At 36.0% G+C, this 16,104-nt stretch overlaps 1 protein-coding gene across 1 annotated transcript in view; it reads right to left on the reverse strand.

The window, feature by feature from the left end:
* Positions 1–1,484: 1,484 nt before the first annotated feature.
* HUNK (hormonally up-regulated Neu-associated kinase) overlaps positions 1,485–16,104 on the reverse strand; it is a 56,350-nt gene continuing 41,730 nt past the window's right edge. The window contains exons 7-10 of the mRNA XM_070943631.1: positions 11,307–11,469; positions 5,756–5,836; positions 2,543–2,720; positions 1,485–2,149 (exon numbers count right to left, since the gene is read on the reverse strand). Of these exons, the coding sequence (XP_070799732.1) occupies positions 1,485–2,149; positions 2,543–2,720; positions 5,756–5,836; positions 11,307–11,469 (1,087 nt within the window). The remainder of the gene's footprint in view (positions 2,150–2,542; positions 2,721–5,755; positions 5,837–11,306; positions 11,470–16,104) is intronic.

Here is a 16,104-nt window from a genome sequence, read left to right on the forward strand (position 1 = left end):
TCATTCATTGGCTGTTTAAGAAAGCTGATCCCAGTGACTGGGCTTGCAGCTGGGTACAGTGCTAGCTATGAGAGTAATTATGGAGATCTTCCTGTACTCCTGGATGAAAGTAATACCACCTTTGGAATTTAAAAAATGAGCCAGAATGCTCATTTCATCTTGACGTGCTCAACTGTATGAGAACAGTTTTATTGACTTAAAAGGAGTACTATGACTTTAAATGCTTGTCCAGTCAGGAAGCTAAATGAGCTGTTTTCTCCATGTAGCTGTTGGCCTTTCTTAACATGTCAGAAAGATCAAGTATCAAAATAAGTACTTAGTTCTGATTTGTCTTCTAAGATATTAACATCCCCATATTGTGCATGCTAAAAAAGAGGGAAAGCACACATTATTAGTGACAATCTACTGTTCTGCCAGGCTAATTTTATTATGATCAACAATTCAGCCAAATATTTGCACAAAAGAAGCCTATTTTTTATGTTGACATTTTTTTTTTACTGCGAAATAAAAAGAACTGTAAAATACAGAAGATATTTACTTTTCAAAAATGTTAATCCTTCTGGTTTATGATACTGTTGATTTTTTTTTAAATATTCAGCTAAATGTCCGATCATTACTTTTGTAAATGGATAGCTGATATGTTCATGGTTCACATCCTCTTAATACAGTGCAAAGTCTTCCAGCAACAATTTCAAGTATATTTAACACTGTTTTACTAAAACGGAGAGTATATAGCTTTTCTATGGACAGTTTTACGGAAATAGTACAACTATATAAAAAAGATAAGCCTTTTTAAAAGTATAGTCTCATGGTGAAAATAAAATCTGAAAACAGATTTCCTTATTTTAAGATGATTGTATCTCTGTTTGGTAGCATAGCTTTGCAAGTCAGCCTTTTCTTTAGAAAAAATACAGATTTTAAGTGATGTAATACTTAAGATATAGTAAAATTGGTGTTTTTTTTCCTATGTTTCATTCTGTCTAGCTTTTTGCTTTTATTCCAAGTTCTTTCTGCTCTATTTCTTATCCCTCCTGGATGTACCTAAGAAGACAAATTTATCTGAGAAATAGGGGGGAAAGGTACACTTTTTTTCTTCCTTTGCATGATGTATATAACGCTGGTGTCAGAAAAGCACGAATTCAGAATCATAGCTTCAGAAATAAAAGTAGCATTCTAACCAAATTAATATTTCACCATTTAGTCAAGTTGTTAACCTGGAGTGTTCTTGTTTACATATATTTATAGGTAATATAAGAATACAGCCAAACGCTACCTACGTGAGATTATGTAGGTTTTAAAAAACACTTTACATCACTTGACATACTTATCTTTTTGTCAACTGCATGAGCAAATGCCGCAATAGTTGGACTTTTGATTATCTTATTAGATACAATAACAAACTGTACAGAAAAAAAGGTGAATGTAAATTTCAGTGGGAGGGTCCCCAAAACCAGCACTAAATAATTTGAGGTTTTTAAAATGGCTCAGCACTGGCCATTTATAGGATCTGTAATACTGAATGAAATTTGTGTGGGGCTCATTTGTTGCAACTGAGGCATTCTTGCTTCCAGAGACTTTTCTGTGGGAGATCCCACTGACTGATTCCTTTTCCTCATCATCTGTCCAATGCCCATCATAGGGAATCGGCCTCTACTTTTCACACAATTAGGGCTCCCCAAAGGATTGGAGACATTCAGCTGTGTTGGAGAGACTGATTCCTCTTTGAAAGAGCTGCTCTTCTCATCATAGGTAAATGAAAGTTGAGTGGGATGCCCTGGACTTTTAGTGGGACTGGGAGAAGTGCCCCCAGGCTGGAAGAGGGGAGACAATGTTCTTTCACTGGAACTTCTTCGACCAAAATTTACTGGTGAGCTAAGCATTTGATACTGATGAGATGGAGAGACTTGGTCTATCTGATCCTCTCGATCACCAGTTTCAAAAGAATGCACAATGTTCAGAATCAAAGGAGAATCCAAATTCTGACTGCCAGGACTTGAGGGCTCTTGTTGAGGTGAATCTTGTCGTTTCCCGAGTCTTGGGGTTCTTGGAACTGGTTGCTGAATTTCAAGGTATTCCAGAGAGTAGGAGGTGACACAGCCCACCTTGCCTGTTGCTGCTTCATGGAAAGGATTCAAATTACTAGGAGAATCTATGATAAAATGCAGAAAGCGTCAAATGAAAAACAACTACAGGAGATCAGTTTTTAAAAAAAAAAAAAAAAAACCCTCCCCTCACAGGATGCAAGCTTTAATTAAGTGAGAACTTGCTTAATAAGGGTGAGAAAAAAGCTTTATGGAAGGACTTGGGGCTGGGCAAAACCCAATTCCTAATGAAAATATACTATCATAACAAATATGTAATTTATAATGTGGCACTACTCCTTTGTGCATACTTCTGACTCCCCAGTGACAAGTGTGTAACTATTTTGGGACTGAGGACACACATGAACTTTGAATGAAGTACAGGTAAGTTACCCTTCAAATAGTAAAGCCCTATTAATCTAGGAAATGCTACAACCAACAAAGGTAACACTTTCGCATACCTTTTTCAGGCAGTCCTCCATGACTTGCTCTTCGATCACTTAACAGAGACTTTTTGTTTTGCATCTGCGTTGTAAGGCAGGAGGAAGGCTCTTTGTATGTTGGTGGACTTTTCTCAAATTTCTTCAGAAATGGATGAGAAAGCTCATCCTTTGCTTCTTGTTCCTTGTTTTTTTTGTCCTTCAAATTTAAAGCACACATAAAATTGGTTTGCTAGAGGCACTTCAGAAGGTTTAAAAACTTTTTAAAAGCTTTATCTAGAATTTGAAAAGTCGCAGATCAATGGAAATAAATATATCATGTCTGCAATTTTCTTGATCACATCAAAATGATTTTATGAACCTTTCAAAGCCTCAATTAGAAAGAACATTTTTCATATGCAGGCATTGACTATATTTATTTTAAAACATTTCAAAATTATTTAAACATTTCTAAGTGGCCCACAACAAACAAGAGTGGCAAAATAATAAAACAGTGAAATTGTAACTAATTAGAACAGCAAGAAAATATACTGTATATTCAGTAAGTATATTCAGTACTTACTGAAGATCCTCTTAAAATTGTCTTTTAGATATATTTTTTAATTTTTTGTCCATTATTTTGGACATTTAACTTTTACTGTTCTAATGGTATTAGATGCACAGTCTTTCATATTCATGTGAAAATTATAGAAATTGAATAGTGTTTTTAAAATAAATATATATACACTGATTTTAGAAATTTTTATTTGAATATGCATTTTGGGAAAAATTTTCTTGGTTTTGCTCGTGAATTGTCCTTAGTAAATCAAAATTATAAACAGAAACAATTTTTATGAACCTCTTTCAGATTTTCCCCTTTTTTCAAGTTTGCCAAGAAAATATGTTCACCACATTTCTAAGTGATCTCAGCCAGTTTCCAGCTCATTCAGAAATCTACTAAACCAGATTAGAGAGGTGGCTTTGCAATCTGTTGGGAAAACTCAAGTCCACTCCAGATCTAAGTAGATTGTTCTACTATTTAATAGCTTTAATCATTAGGAAATTCTGCCTATATTTAGCCTTTTCATATCAATAATTTGGTCCCTACCTTATCTTTAGTTTCAACATAGAGTCATCACCTCTTGCATGTGATACTCTTTTAAGTATTTGTAGATTGCTATTATGTCTTATCTTGGGGTTTTTTTTAAACATCTGAAATGCACATGCACATATGAGCCCCAGCCCTGTGGAATGAACTGCCCCCGGAAATACGTAAGATCTCCGACCTACGCGTGTTTCGCTGCGCACTGAAGACCCTGTTGTTCCGCCAGGCCGGGCTATCAACATAATAGTTTAAAATTGGGGTATTTTAAATTTCTGGGGTTTTAATTGAGCCAAATTATTTAATCATTTTAAATTTTAATTGCTGTTTTGTCTTGTGTTTTTAAATAGGCTGTACACGGCCCTGAGTCCTTCGGAGAAGGGTGGTATAGAAATAAAAAAATAAAAAAATATGGGAAGTATTTCTCAACAAGCAAAATATTTTGAATGGAAATGGCTGTCCAAATAATTTGGTGCCAAATCCAGACTGTTAAAAAGCAGACAATACTGCTCTGAATTGGTTGAACCAGTGCAGCTGCTACTGCAATGGAATCACATGTTCACATTATTAAGGAGTTGCTACTTTCTAGAAAAACTTATTTTCAAATAATTTTGGAAAGCTGCCATGCAGAGAACAGGTTTCAAAAATAATATTGAAAGTAGTAAATAGATCATCAACAGTATTATTAACAGTATTTTACAATGCACTTTTCAGTAGCATTGCTTAGAGAGGGCTGTTAAGCAGTATGAAACGGTATTGCTATTGTGTACTTATAGTCTTTATCTAATTCATCCTCATGATCACTTTGTGATAGGGGTCGATTCCTTTCGCATGTGGGAAAAGAAAGATAATGGCTCACTCAGGAAGTCCTTTAAGTTCTCCAGTGAGAACTACTAAAAAGGATTTTCCTCTGCATTTTTTGATTTCATGGTAAGGTACTGCAGAACACTACATGGTGTCTGCCTCCATCTCCATGGTAATACACAGATGCACTTTCAAGCGTCTCTTATGTTCAGAATAGCTGTTCACAAATCACAACAGGATGTCCATAAATGCAAGTTAAAAGGACGTTTTGTGTGTAATGGTTGAAGAATACTGAAATGTGTTTCTTTTCAGAATAAATGGAAGAACCTTAGGACCCTAAAAGCCACTTGTTAGTGTGCACTAATAACAAAATTGGCACTGAAGCAGGATATGACATATAATGAAAACTTTATTTCAGGTACAAGGATTCAATCCTTTTATGAGCAAAATACTTTTTTACTTTGTTATGTTGTTCTATTAATTGCGATTTTTTTTTAAATACCTAGGCTGTGCTGTTATTTTAGTTTTGTTTTATGGCAAGGACAATTATGTGCAGAAAAAGGTAAAGCAACAATGTCTAATTGCCTGGGTATTTAAAAGAATTTTGGCAACTTCACAATATTATTAGGTCTATTGCAGCAATCTGAAATTATTCTATCTGCAAGTGCTGTGAGCTGCATTTTAATGGTAATAGCCAGATTAAGGTAGGGGAGAGAGCTAGGAAAAATGGGGCAGATTCTATTAACTTCTCCTCAGGAAGAATGAAGCAGAAAGAGAACTGCGCTTCTGGATTGTTGCCAGAGAGAAACTATGTTAGTTCCTAATCTATACAGAAGCTTAGACTAACTTTTAAGTAGTATATCATAATTTTAAACATATATTTTATCAATGAGTGGATACTTACACATTATTTCCCATTGTTTTTTCCATCAATTGTCACTTTATTGTCCTCTCAACATTGTGTGTCACTGAATTGCTATTGGGACTATTTTGGAATAAATGTCCTCCCTCCCATCAATTATCCCCTTTTAAAACATTTTATGCCCTGTAAATCTTGATAATATCCACTATTTTACATACACTAGAAGAAAAAGTGTCTAGAGATATAGTGGATATAGATGATTCGTAGTACATGACATGATATTTTTGGGAGCAAAACATTTTATAAATCTGATGCATTCAGCTTCTAAGGTTATCAATTCAAATCAACTCTTAGAAAATCACTAAACATTTGGGAATGGATTTAATTTTGTATTCTTTGTTATATCAAAAGTCTATTGGTTTATAGTAATAACCAGTGGGAAGTCCAAATACTGTCTGCCTCCAAATGACTAAAATAAAAGGTTTACCTCAGAGGAATCCTTATTTGATTTGTATTTTTCCAACCGACACAATTGGTTAGTGCACATATTATCAGAAGCTTCAGTTTTCTAGAAAGATGGAAAAAGAAGACAAATTTGAATTGTAAATTAGGATATAACTTTAGGAAAAATATACTTAAACATTTAATCTGTATTACTTTTATTCTACGCAACACTTTGTTAAATTAGCCCAACAAATATTGGCTTTTTTAAATTTAGAAATTGCTACAAATCAATAACTAAATATATTAATTACTAAATATATTAATTACTAATTACTGACTATATATTTACCGTGTTTTCCGGAAAATAAGACCGGGTCTTATTTTCTTTTGAACCCGAAAAACTGGCTAGCTCTTCTTTTCGGGGTGTATGTGTGTCTTATTTTTTTCCCCATGTACCGGTATGAGGTGAGGGGGCGGGGCGAGTGGCCCCTTATGCCAGCTTCCTGAAGGGTCGCAGCAGGCCATCCCACCATTCACGAAACAGCTAATTCGCTAGTGCCACTCAGGCCGCCACCTCCAGAAAGCGTGGCCACTTTTACAACTGATTGCGGCTACAAAAGAAGCTGGAGACCAAGCGATGCACCCCACACGCCTCGTGCCCTCCTTACCTAACAGTGACAGTCACAGCAGACAATTCTGTCCACGGAACAGCTACCTCGTGGGTGCCGTCCTGGCTGCTGCCTCCAGTAAGCGTGGCCACTTTTGCCATCGATTGCAGCTGCGAAAGCAGCAGGATGCCAAGCAATGTGCCCCATGCACTTCGCTGCGGCCTTCCGGAGAGTACTGTAGCAGCAGTTATCCAAAATTGTTTAATCGTTATTTTGTCCCGACCCATGTGGCCCAGTACAGTGTTAAAAGTTAACATTCAGAAATGTTACCGTAGCTGCGGAGGTCTCCTTGTGCAACGTTCTGCCGCCACAGCTTTGGAGCAAATCTCTGCTTTCTCTGCACAGGATTTCAAGACTGAAGGCTCCAAATCCATTGACGGAGCATTTTTGGATGTGCATCTATGCAGGGCTCCTCTTTGAAAGAATGATCTGTAGGTGTGTGTGTGTGTGGGAGGGGGAGATTTTCCTGCACATCGTCCTTTCCTCCGTAGCTACGGTAATATTTCAGAAATGTTAACTTTTAACACCATACCGGGCCATGTGGGTCTTGATGAAATAATGATAAAAAAATTGCGGATAGCTGCTGCTACAGTACCCTTTGGAAGGCCAGTGCGAGGTGCATGGGGCGCATCTCTTGCTGCAGAAGTGGCTGCTTTTGGGAGAAAAGACAAGGATCATCTTTGCCTCGCCCCTTGCCCTCAGCCTCCCTTTGGCTCTCCAAGGGTCTCTCCCAGAACCAAGCTCTGATGGAGATCAACCAGAAAGTGGCCCGCAGACATTCAAGAGCAAAGTTGAGGCTGAGGGGAGCCAGGGCAGGGGAAAAGTCCAGTGGGAGGGGAGTAACAAAAACTGCAGGCAATGCTATTTGAAAGGGTTTCCTCTCTGGTGTTTCTCTCTCTCTCTCTGTCTCTCACACACAGACATTTGTTGAGAAACAGTGGAGGGCAGGCAACTGGGTAAGGGAACTGACCCTCCCCCACCTCTAGCTTGGTGCCTGCTCAGGATGGTGCCCTGAGGCCTGGCATCTGTGTGGGCAGCCCCCACCTGGCCAATGTGACAAATGTGCTCCCTTGTAGTACCTCCTCTTCCACGTGAAGCAGTTGGCTACAAAAGTGGCCACACTTGCTGGAGGCGGCTGCCTGAGCGGCACCCACAAATCAGCTGTTTCGTGGACAGAATTGCCAGCTGTGACTGTCACCGTTAGGTAAGGAGGGCGTGTGGGGTGCGTCGCTTGGCCTCCTGCTTCTTTTGCGGCCGCGATTGGATGCAAAAGCAGCCAGACTTACTGGAGGCAGTGGCCGGAGTGGCTCAGCTAATCCGCAGGCCCCAATTAAGGGGCCGAGCAGCCTTGAGATGACTGGGTAAGGGAAGGGCTGCCTCCTGTGCTGGCCACGCCCACCCACTTCAATGGGGCTTATTTTTGGGGTAGGGCTTATATTAAGCCTACCCCCCCAATTGGTCTAGGCCTAACTTTTTGAATAGGTCCTATTTTCAGGGAAACAGGGTACTATATAGTAACTATAATATTAAATATATTACTATATAATAATATATATTACTATATAGTAAATATATTATAATATGAGTTAACACATAACATTTATTCCTTTCCCATTCCTATAAACTAGACAATGCAATTAAACTGGAAAGCAAGTACAATATAGCACTTCAAAAACTTAGTTCAGACAATTTCTTTGATATTTAAATAAAAAAGCCTCAAAATCATTTCAATATGATTAACGGGAACTATCCAAAGGGCAGAGAGGTTATAATAAATTTCCTTATTAATGGTCACATTTTTCACATTTCACAAAAAGAATCATCATGTGAACCCAAAGGACAGGTTAATGATGAAATACACAAATTAATATTTATTTAACTTCAAAGAAACAATGGTGGAACCATTTATACTTTGAAGTGAAAGGAAAAAATAAAAAAATTGTTTAAATTATTCAAAGAAGCTGAACTGAACATTTTAAAAACTACATTGAAGGACAATTTATAGTTCTATACTTTTATCAAAATAGGGTCACTAAGCAGCTGGAGTTCATGATGAATGATGAAGATAAGATGTCCTTCACTTTATGTCAGTTTTTGATACATAAAATTTATTTCAGGAATTGGTGACCAGTTTGGCATGAAGTTTATGCAGAAGAAAAGGGATATTTCTAAGGATTTTCTTCAGGAAGAAAAAAAAACTGTCAAAAATAAATCTAATAAATCAGAAGTCAATTCAAAGGCCAAGAAGTTGGCAGTATTTCTCCAACTAAATAACTAGATGAATTTTTTAGTCATTTTTGGTAGACTATAAAGGTGTCCCCCATTATTACAAAAAAAAAATCCCTACAAAATCTGAATGACTTGTATTTTGCTTTTAAAAAGAACTTGGCTCATGTACTTAATAGAATGTAATATATATTATTATATAGGAGAAAATCTTTGTCATTGCTAAGCAATGACATCTACTTAAGAGCACATAATCAATCACATACTACTAAGATATCTGCTGTAACACAGAGACATGTCGTTTAAGAATAAAATATTGATACTGCTATTGATTCATTGCAATGGAAATGTATTCAAATGTAAGATATACAATGGGTTGATTTTTTTGTAGCACAATAGCCTTGAAAGATAAGTACTATTCATTCTAACCAGGGTGGATAAAAATCAATGATTTTTTTAAAAAAATCGGATTTTTTTTATTTAAATCGGATTTTTTTATTTAAATCGGATTTTTTTATTTAAATCAGATTTTTTTGATTTTTATTGAATTTATTTTAATAAAAAACTTTTGGGGTAAAAATCTATCGTAAGATAGTTTTCTATTTAAGATACATAAATAATTTAGTTTATTCAGCATGAAGTGGAGCTTAGTTATGTAGCACAAGGCTGTATATTCTGCAACACTGGAACTATCGGTGAGTCAACAGTGGGTCAAAGGAGTAGCAGAGATGACAGTTGCTCTTTAAAAATTATGATTTAAATCGAGTTAATTTAAATCAAGTCTTTTTACTAATGATTTAAATCATGATTTAAATCATGATTTAAATCGACTCGATTTAAATCAAATCCACCCTGATTCTAACACTAAAATAAAATGAAGAGTTATAACAGAAATAAAAGCAAATGACAGTGAGAATTTGTACCCATGGCAGGTTTTATTTAACTATTTGTTTTTATCAATGATAATAGTAATAATAAACCCAAGGATTAAAATGGCACATTGACTGACAAATAAACATGAAAAGAGAAGCAGAAAAGGGAGAAGAATTGGGCTGAAATATCCTGGAATAGATCAAGCCAGAAAACATTTGTGATAGATGTGATATAGTAATATGCTGCAAAATGCTGCAAGGAAAATTCCAGCTACTGCAATTGCAACACAGTAAATCAAATATTTGTCATACTATGGAATTTCCCCAATAATCACGCAGAAAGGGAATGTAAAGAATGGAACAGATACCTGTACTGGTGATACTGGAGGACAAATAAAAAAGTTTTATTGCATGAGGTCAGAGGTGAGAATTGTTTTGTTTAAATGGATTAGACTATGGACAGTAAGGGCAAGCATCAGTCATGAACTGATCTATGATTATTATTTTACTTTCTTTTATTGGTTCTATTTTTATTTTATTAAAAAAAATTAAAATGCAAAACTCCAAAAATTAAAAAACAAATGAAGAAAAGACCCAAAACAAACAAACAAACAAGACATTTAAAAAGTGCATTAAAAAATACATACATTATCCCCCTAGATGAATACTGTCTAATATATTACTACAATATTAGTTTCCTGTCCCTTTGTGAAATTGGGTCATAACATTTTTAAACTACTAAATCTATTTGCAAATTATTAACAGAAGTTATGGAGATGAAGTTGAGGACTAACTGTAAAAATCTATACAATACATACCTATGTGGGTATACTATGTGGGTATAAAAAGCACTAAACTCAGATTTGACTCCAAATAAATCACACCCCAGGACTGGATTTTCAAAGAGAAGTTTATTCTGATTTACTTTTAATTCAGATATTTGCATAATGTTTGAAAAATATGAATATTCTTTTTTAATATAGAAGATTTACTCACATCTTCCAAAGCCACCTAAGTCATTTCTAGATAAATCAATAATTACATTAAAATAAACATAATTTCAAAAGAAACACATTTAGGATTGTGCAAAATTTGTTTTTAAGAAAATTTATTAAAATTATGGACAGCAATACCTAACTTTTACATAATTAAATTATTTTCAGTTTCAAAGTCACAAAAAGCATTGTATACTGAGAAAAAGTATCTATGTTTCTCACAATCTAATAAGGTATTGATTAATTCATTGTGCTGCTCACTCATTATTGCCTGGCTGGGTTAAATAGTTTGAAAATGTACATGGGATAAGCAGATAGAATCAAAGTGGGTCTATTTCAATTAAAGTTTACCAGTTTACCCTGGTAGACTACAGCGTCACTATTCCCTGTAACTTGAAAAAAACAAACTAGCCCTTGCTAAGGTAAATTTATTTGTTATAATAAAGAACAATGAAATGTTGGCAGAGTGGGACAGACCAATGGAAAAAGGCTTTTACAGTATGTACAGAGAAAGCGGCTTTGAAAGTAGTTTTTGCCCAAGGATATTCTTAATTATTCAAAGCAGCTCTGCTTCTTTCCCCCCTCCCCCCAGATATTCCATTCCCTAATTTTCCTTCCAAGAGATGTTCAGCAATCTATGATCAATGAATGACTGTTCCCTTAAAGTTCTACATATTTTGAGGTGGTTCATGTTTTTTTCCCCTATTTTTGCAAAGTTGAAGGATTTCCCCATGCACACTGTACTTATTTCTTAGTATCTCCATTTTTGGTTACTGTTATTCTATTCAACTTTGTTAGGGTCAACAATTATCTAAAATTATACTTACTTTTACGCCTGCTGAATAGCGTTCTAGCTTCTTATTAAGAAGGATGTAGATGGCAAGCATGTGGCAAGCTCTGTTTGAAAGGATAGTGTTGATCACATCACTATTCTTATAGCCAAGCTTTTCTGTCATGTACAGCAGCACACTCTGACTTATGTCTTGTAGATGAATTCTGCAAAAAAGATTAATTATAACTTATAATCAGTCATTTAATGGCTATTTGAAATTATGGTGGATCTACCAAAAGCTACTTATGACCTCGTCCTGGCCTGGTATGGCCACTGCAGTCCCCATGTTCATTCATCCACAGGGACATTGCAGTGCTCCCACCTATCTTTCTCTCTCCCTCTTCCATTGCTTCCTGCTGGCCTTATCCCCCTGAACATGGCCATGAGATAAAGCAATCTGTTCCAGCACTCTGGAAGGCCTTAGAGCTTTTCAAAAGAGGAGGAGGATATTTGGCCTGGTGGGATGGGAATCAGATCTAAGGTTTGGGGAAACCTATTGGCAGTAGGGAAAGGCTTGTGAAGATCCAAGCGGCAGGAAGGAGAAGGTAGGCCTGTGCCTGTGCTAGGTCTCCACGGGCCTCCTCCACTCCTGAGGTACCCCATACTCCATTTAACAACCTGAACATTTGTTTAACAATTCACTGGGAAGAACAAGGATGATGGGATTGTTAAGTGGAATGCTTCTCTTAACAGCAGTTGTGAAATGCAACTGTAATGGGCAGGGCTCATTATGGTTGTATCTCAAGGACTACCTGCTGGTTATCTACAGGGTTCTCAGGAGAAAGATGGCAATTCTAAAGGCATCCTTGAAAATCACCATGTTATTTTAATATGATAAAAAGATTTAATCGAGCTGATAATTGTGTTCAGGCTATGTTGAAAAGAGCAAGCTACAAATTGTTAATATGTTTTTAAAGAAAAATGTTGTATACTTGAAATGTATCTGTATGGTAGACATTCACAACCCAGTTTGGGTAGGGTAATCCACATTTTAAAAGAATCATTATTTACTTAGTGGGAAAATGGACCATTAATCATGTAGTTCTCCTCATTTTCAAAGAAACATTGACTGACTGACTGACTGATGTTGGAACTATTAATCGTGTATATAATTTCCACTTCTATTGTAGAATTTTGAGTGTACGTATTTCTGTGCTTTCTAAAGCCAATGGGCACAACCTTGGTCTCTACCTCAAGAAACACTTAAATAATAAAGAATAGTTCCCTGCATGACAGGGAATGGAACAATTGATTAAACGGTCTTCTAAAATCTGGTATCTTCTAGATATTGACTGACATTCCCTGAACTCCTAGTTAGCATTACTGTCTGTCTAGGAATTCTAGAACTGCTAGTCCAGAGAGTACCCTTTGTGAAAGAATAGAACAGAGCTTTGTCTATACAGATAGTTGTAAACCAGGGGTGTCAGACTCAAGGCCTGGGGCCTTTGCCAGTGAAAACAGAGCTCGGGAAGCCCACATGTGGCCTTCCCAAGCTCCGTTTTCACTGGAAGATGGTTGCAGCAGGCCTTCGCAACTGAAAATGGAGCTCGGGAGCCCATTTTCACTGGCAGAGCACTCAGGCCACCACAGGCGCCCCCGATACGAGTGGTGTCGAGCTGATCACACCCAGCCTGGCCATGCCCAGCCCAGCCCCCCAAAGTCAAACACAACCCTGTTATGGCCCTCAAAGAAATCGAATTTAACACCCCTGTTGTAAACTAATGCAATAAAACTCTTAAAACAGAGCCGTTCAAATATTGTCATAACTGTATTCAATTAAGAAGTTTTAAATTCATTCAGACAACCATTCAGTGCCGGGCTCTTAAAAGTGTCCAGTTTCTGTTTCAGATTATTTCTGCAACATGATTCTCAATAGATAATAGACAAGTCGCATGTGACTTCTATATAAATATTTTCAAAGCAACCCAACTAAGATGAATCATTTTTTTCAAGTTTTAATATGAATAACAATTCAGTAGCAAGAAATTAAGAATTCCTAAATTCTCCTATTAAAATTAAGCAAATTAAAAGTGCTTGACTTTGGCTGAATCAAGGGCTAAATGTGTAAATTCAGATTACAAAAGATTTCTTATTTTATTACTACTGCTTTATACAGATTTTGATTATACAGATATAGATGAAAAATGTCCATTGTCATTGCAACATTCCAACTTATGTCTGCATTTTATTTTGTCTCAAAAATAAAGGCAATTGTTTTTTTTGAAACATACAACTAAAGATCAGTAATTATTTATTTAAGTGTGCTTATGATAACATCTTATAAAAAGCTACATGGAATTTGTTCATCAAAAAAATAAATGCCATTGTATTTTCCCTGTACTGGTTTAAATTATTACCAAAACTAATAAAATTCTCCAAGTGGTAATTTACATTGGATTGATGCTTTGTTTTCAGTGGCTATAAAAATAAAAGATAACTGAAAACACAAGCAAGTATAATTGAATATAAGTTAAAACTGATAGCATCTACCTAGACTCAGATCAAAAGCCTGGTTAATTAAGGAAAAACATTCCAACATGTTTCTCTCTGGCAGGGGTTTCCAAAGCCTGCAAAGAACCACTGTTCTCTTTTTCATAATCTCACCAAATCTGTTCTTGATGCTGGCCAAATTAAAAACAAGGTTGCGGTTATAAGGGTCAATGTAATTGTCACATAGCCTGATGCCAAGCTATATATGGTTGACAGTACTTTAAATTATATACAGAATCAGATTCACAGATATTAACAAGAGAGGCCACTTGCTCACTATAACTGAGCACTGTCAACCTTCTGGATGAGGCACCTGAATTAACAAAAACTCCAAACATTTTTCAAATCTTCACATAAAGAATGTTATATTAGTCCAAAGAGGAGCCAACCACCCCATTTGCTTAATGACTGTGGTAAAATCAGGTCAGTCATGTAATGATCCACTTAACTGACTCGACTCACAACCACGATTCCGGGCTCAATTACAATCGTAAATTGAGGACTACCTGTACATATTACAGCACTTCCCCCGCCCACCCCCTTCAAAGGAATACTGAAAATTGGAAATTATCCCTTGTAGAATTCAAAGAACTTTATTTTATAAAAGCAAGTTGTCATTATTGCTTCTTTTAAATGTGCAGAATAAATCTTTATTAAAAGTGGCATGTTTTACAAATTCAACAATCTTCCCCAGAACCTAAGGTTCTACAGAGTGAAAAATATCAGCAAAAGTAGCACATTTAATATTACGTATCAAAGAAATGGACCAAAGACTGTTTCAATCTTCCTGAAAATTGATTCTTGATTTGTTCAGATTTGGGATCAAACTATAGAGGCTATATTAAACAAATATTTGCATTTTTAAAAATGCAAACAGCTAAAAATTACAGTATCTGAAAACGGGAAGATTATTCATTTCCTCTCTGCTTGTTAGTGTCATGAAAATTAAGTTTTCTGTCCTACTATCTGTATTAGAAGAAGTGAAAATTTACACTTGCATGCTCAAGCAGTACCCTTGGTTATTGATTTCTGAAGAAAAGAGTGTGTTTTTACATTTGTGAAGTTATTACAATGTATTATAAGTATTAGCTGGCTGGCTACTACTGGAATTAGAGTTTTAGATTACAATACTACATATTTTTATGGAGCTAAGCATTTCCCTATTTAACTATACTTCTGAGTAAGCCTTTATATAACTGTAATATTGGTCTAATAGCCCTTTCTTTCTTATAGTCAGTAAATTGACAGTTTTACAGTATAACTTATCCAGCTCACAGATTCTAACTTCAATTATGAAACACCCTTCCATCAGAGATTACCTGGCACGTACACTGACTCATCAGTTTCAATTTAAAATCTAGTTAGAAAAACTTTTAGATTTTACTACGCCCTGGGTTGTGTTTCAGGATTTTATTTTGATTCGTGTTATTGTTTCCATGGCTGCTACTGTATTCTATGCTTGATTTGGATAAAAAAAGCTTAAATAAATTCTTTTTACAAATACCATTGAATCATAATTCTCAGAACCAATTCCCATGTATGACTTCATAAAATGTGACTTTGATGTCAAATTATGCTCTGCCCATTCAATGCCCTGCCTGAAACACTGCAATTTTTCTAACTGGAAAATCCTAACAACCAAATGTGTGGATCACATTTGGGATATTGATGTGACATTTAAAATGCATATATGATCCATCTGTGTAACATTCTAAGCAAGTTTATAACTTTTTCCACTTTCAAGAGAGAAGAGTTTTTGCTTAAAAATGTGTGATATACAGATCTGATAACAGAACAGCAATGCTTGGATAATGATTTATCTCATTTTCTGCCATGCAAATCAATCATTTTTTTTCTTGCAGTTCATTTACTGTAGTATATTTCGTTCATTCTTGCTGCCTAGCAGCAACTAGGCAGCAGAACATAAATGTAATGTTTGTATCCATCATATAAAAGCTAAACTAGATGTTTAGAAAGGTACCAGCCTCCCTGCTGTATTAATATCCACCCATGTGTTACATAACAGTCATTACCATAGTAACTAGCATTTCACAACTATTAAGGGTTTTTATCCTAAGAAAACCCTCTTTTATTTAGGTTGGGAAGGCTCAACTTCCACAGCAAAGCTGTGAAAAAGCAATGTGGCAAACCTAAGGATCCACCAGTGCTTTTGGAACTAATCTGAGCAATCCTAAATCAGAACCCAGAATGGTCATCGTTGCACCATACTCTGTCCTCCTCCTAAGGAACCCGTGAAGACTGAGCAGAATGAAACCCAAAAGTAGGAAGCAGCCAAGCAGTCAGGTTGA

The sequence above is a fragment of the Pituophis catenifer genome, unplaced genomic scaffold, assembly GCF_029215685.1.
Source record: "Pituophis catenifer annectens isolate HBS135680 unplaced genomic scaffold, rPitCat1.0.hap2 SCAF_4, whole genome shotgun sequence".
In the NCBI taxonomy this organism is placed as follows: Eukaryota; Metazoa; Chordata; class Lepidosauria; order Squamata; family Colubridae; genus Pituophis; species Pituophis catenifer.